Source organism: Gossypium hirsutum, chromosome D08 (assembly GCF_007990345.1).
Source record: "Gossypium hirsutum isolate 1008001.06 chromosome D08, Gossypium_hirsutum_v2.1, whole genome shotgun sequence".
Lineage (NCBI taxonomy): Eukaryota > Viridiplantae > Streptophyta > Magnoliopsida > Malvales > Malvaceae > Gossypium > Gossypium hirsutum.
The window spans coordinates 10,683,563-10,687,378 of NC_053444.1; the positions used below are offsets into that span (position 1 = coordinate 10,683,563).

Genomic DNA, 3,816 nt, shown 5'->3' on the forward strand with positions numbered 1-3,816 from the left:
AGCAGCTCCACCATCTCACTATAATTGCATGAAAAATGCTTGAAAATTTTGTAAGCATTTGGAACATTTCATTTCAAGTAGTGCTTGATTAATCACATATTTAAAAGTATCACCAATCTGGCACCTAAAAACGTCGTCACACTCAATGAAAGAAAAATCTAATGGATAATAATACAAAGTTGAGAACCTAACTCTTCCATTATCAACAAACCATCCCTCATTCATTTCGTCACCCCTGCTATTATTATTTTTAATATTCTTACTTGCCTCAAAATAACCAAAGCAAGAAGTTTATGAATGAACTAAGTATAAATTGAAATAGAAACAATTGTGGGATATATACCAAAATCCCCTCCTTTTTCGGAGCATGGTGAGCAACACAAAAGATAAATGAAAAAGGTCAGAATTCCAATATTGTTTCTCAACTCCATGTTCTTGATGGTAGTAGCCTTGCCTATTAAGCTGCATATAATGCCACAGGTGCGAACAAATCCACCTCGGCTTTTCCCGCTTTGCACTTCCCAACTGATGATAGTGAACTACGCATGTGGAACGGTACCATTAGTCCCATCCCCATTTCTATCTTCTAACACACCAGATGTAGGAAATGAGAATGGCAATGGAACATGGAGTAGTCAAAGAGATGGAAATGGGATCGAAAATGGAGTAGGAGAAGGGGGAAACAAGCATAGGCATAGGCATAGGCATAGGCATAGGCATAAGGAGATGACACATGAACAAAATTACTGTTGTCGATGGATGCAAATACTGGAGAGAGATTGTGTTTGTGATATTCTAGCACACTTGCCCCTCTTCCTTTCCTGGCATCTCCATCACCACACTATCCTTGTTGGTGAAGCCTGCAAGGTCACCTTCACATGCGGAGGGCGACTAAGACCATGATTTATCACCATCCTTATTTCCACCTCATTCTATTTTTTTTCAAATATCATTCATGCGTTTGTCTTTGAAAAAGAACATCAAATAGTTTGGGTTCGATTGTCAGCATCTTGAACTCCTTTGTTCCCAAATTACAACTACCATTCTATTATAAAAATGGCCAAATGTCACTATAACTAGTTAGATACATCGGTGGAAGTGTCAAGTCAATTTACTATTAATGGAGTACAAACACAAAATGAAAAGATATTTTTTTTGCCAACATATAAAAGGCACCTTATAACATTTTAAAATAATATAGTACAATTATTAAATATAAATGCATGTGTTAAGCCATTTGATAATTTGGGTTTTAATCCTACATAAAAAAATATGTAACACCCTAAACCTAGCCTAGGAATTATGGCTGAATCTGGCAGTGCCACATTGAGGTGTTTAGTGTAAAACTTATTGTCGTTGAAATCTTTAAAATCAATTAATCATTTTGTTATGAAACGGTGATTCCAAAATGAGTTGTTCATTTCCAAGCGTGCATCATTAAAAGCTAATCACTTTTAAAAATGTTATAAATTTTCCAAAATCTCATTTTTTTGCGAAAGTTTTTTTTTGAAATGTTGCGAAAACGTGGTGTCTTTGAAAACAGATGCGTTTTGAAAACCTGTCTTTTTCTACAACTAGCAGTTTATATCAAACTAAATAAATAAAAACCCCAATTTAAAAGTTTATAACTTTAAAGAGGCCTTTTTACATAAAAATACCCAAATTCAGTTACTTATAAATCAAAGGCTAAAAACGAAAGCTGATGCGGTTGTGTGGCCATCATCGAGTCCCTCACAGCACCGACCCGCCTACAATTAGGGATTACCTGTACAGTTAAATAGAGGGGTCAGTTTACGAAAACTTAGTGTGTAATCCTCTAACAAGCAAACAGTCAATTAAACAATAGATAAATACAGTTTGGGCTTGAGCCCATTACAGTAACAGTCCAGTTCAGTGTGGGCCTAAGCCTTTTCCCATAACAGTAAATGATCGGGCTTGAGCCCATCACAATACTAGTAATCAGTAGGGGCTTTGCCCAATTTCAGTAATAGTATCAGTGGGGCCTTGGCCCATAACAGTAACAGATATCATTCATGTACTGAACAGTATGTAATATCATTAATCGATGCAGTAACAGTACAAAATCATTAATCAGTGCAGATATGCAGTTAGAAATCCTAACCAATCCAACCTCTACATACCACTCCGTCCCGCCAAACACACCATGTGGGGATAAAATCGACCCTCCCAGCTAGACATACCAAGATTAGCCCCAGTTGCGACACTAAAGAGTATTACAGCAAAGCTACCAGTAAAATAATCGGCATATAGCCATCAATAGGTCCATAGTCGTCTTGGGCGACCCGTGCAACCTTATCAGTACGGTACACTTCCTCCAAATATAACAACCCATCCCCATGCAATATATCGTGACATAATATCATACGAGTATGCAAAATGTCATGCTCAATCATAGTCATACATATCATAGAGCAAATCAATCATACATAACATAAGGCCATGACAATCATTTAATCTCCTAGGGGTATAATAGTCATTTTACCCTATGGGGGTATTTCGGTCATTTTATCATATGGGGTATTTTGGTCATTTTACCCTATGGGAGTATTTCAATCATTTTATCCCATGAGGGTAATTAGGTCATTTTACCTTATAGGGGTATTTCAGTCATTTTACCCTATGAGGGTATTTCGATCATTTTACCCTATGGAGGTATTTAGTTCATTTTACCCTATAGGGGTATTTCAGTCATTTTATCCTATAGGGGTATTTTGGTTATTTATCTTATGGGGGTATTTTGGTCATTTTACCCTATGAGGGTATTTCAGTTATTTTACTCTATGGGGGTATTTCAGTCATTTTACCCTATGGGCGTATTTCGGTCATTTTACCTTATTGAGGTATTTCGATCATTTTATCCTATGAGGGTATTTCGGTTATTTTACCCTATGAGGGTATTTTGGTCATTTTACCTATTTTGGGGTCTCGATGCAGATATCGACCTCTAGAAAGGTCTGCAGTCGCCTCGAGCGACTCAGGTAACCTAAATGGTCATAATAGTATAAATGGGCCCAATGCCCATTACTCGGCCCAAGTGGGTCCCACATACTCTTGCCACCCGTTCATCCGAGATTTCACCACGACTATGAGATCTACATAACCTAGTCTAGTATTTGTCACAAATCGTAGATTTCATTCATGTAGGGCCCACGGGCCCATTGAGCCCACACGGCCTATTTCGGCCCAATGTGGCCCATTACAGCCTAATCCCATGAAAACGCTCATGGAGGCCTCCACAGTCTATTGCCCATGATTTGTGGGTTTGGCTTACCACACGAGCGATCGCATGCCCGTGTGGTCTCAAACGTCGTATTTTCGGCTTTTCGACTTTTGTCGTTCTACAGTTACAGTGGGGTGTTTACAAATCGAATGTGATTTGCAGATTCACTTCGTTCCGAACACTCTTATTTCGAAAATCAATGATCATCGCACCCTTGGTTCCCAGGCAATGTGCCAATCAACCTCAACCTCCACCTACACAAAAGTCACCATCTTTATATTAGACTCATACTTGACAAACCATCTCAATTGCACCCCACTTACCACTCAATACTGTTTCTCAAAAAGTAACAGATGACTCCTTATCATACCATAACCACTTACCAACAATGAGAAAACAGATTGCAAATCAGAGATGTAACGTACAAAGAATCAAGAATAGGAATTAATCCATCAGTAGTTGGCCAATGGAGAGCACTTGAGGGAGAGGAAGAGAAAAATTGTGCGCTTCCAATTGATCAACGAACCCTTGGTAAAGCTGAGAGCTATTCGGTAGAGCTTAAAAAAAGAATAAGG

At 38.4% G+C, this 3,816-nt stretch overlaps 1 protein-coding gene across 1 annotated transcript; it reads left to right on the forward strand.

Annotated features, from left to right (window-relative positions):
• Positions 1-349: 349 nt before the first annotated feature.
• Positions 350-1,294, forward strand: LOC107908077 (uncharacterized). The gene has a single exon (XM_016835351.2). It carries the CDS (start codon positions 391-393, stop codon positions 901-903), a length of 513 nt encoding a protein of 170 aa, XP_016690840.1. The 5' UTR covers positions 350-390; the 3' UTR covers positions 904-1,294.
• The last annotated feature ends 2,522 nt before the right edge of the window (positions 1,295-3,816 follow it).

Excerpts from the sequence above, each read along its gene's own strand:
- LOC107908077 (XM_016835351.2), top strand. The coding sequence starts at position 391 with ATGAAAAAGGTCAGAATTCCAATATTGTTTCTCAACTCCATGTTCTTG.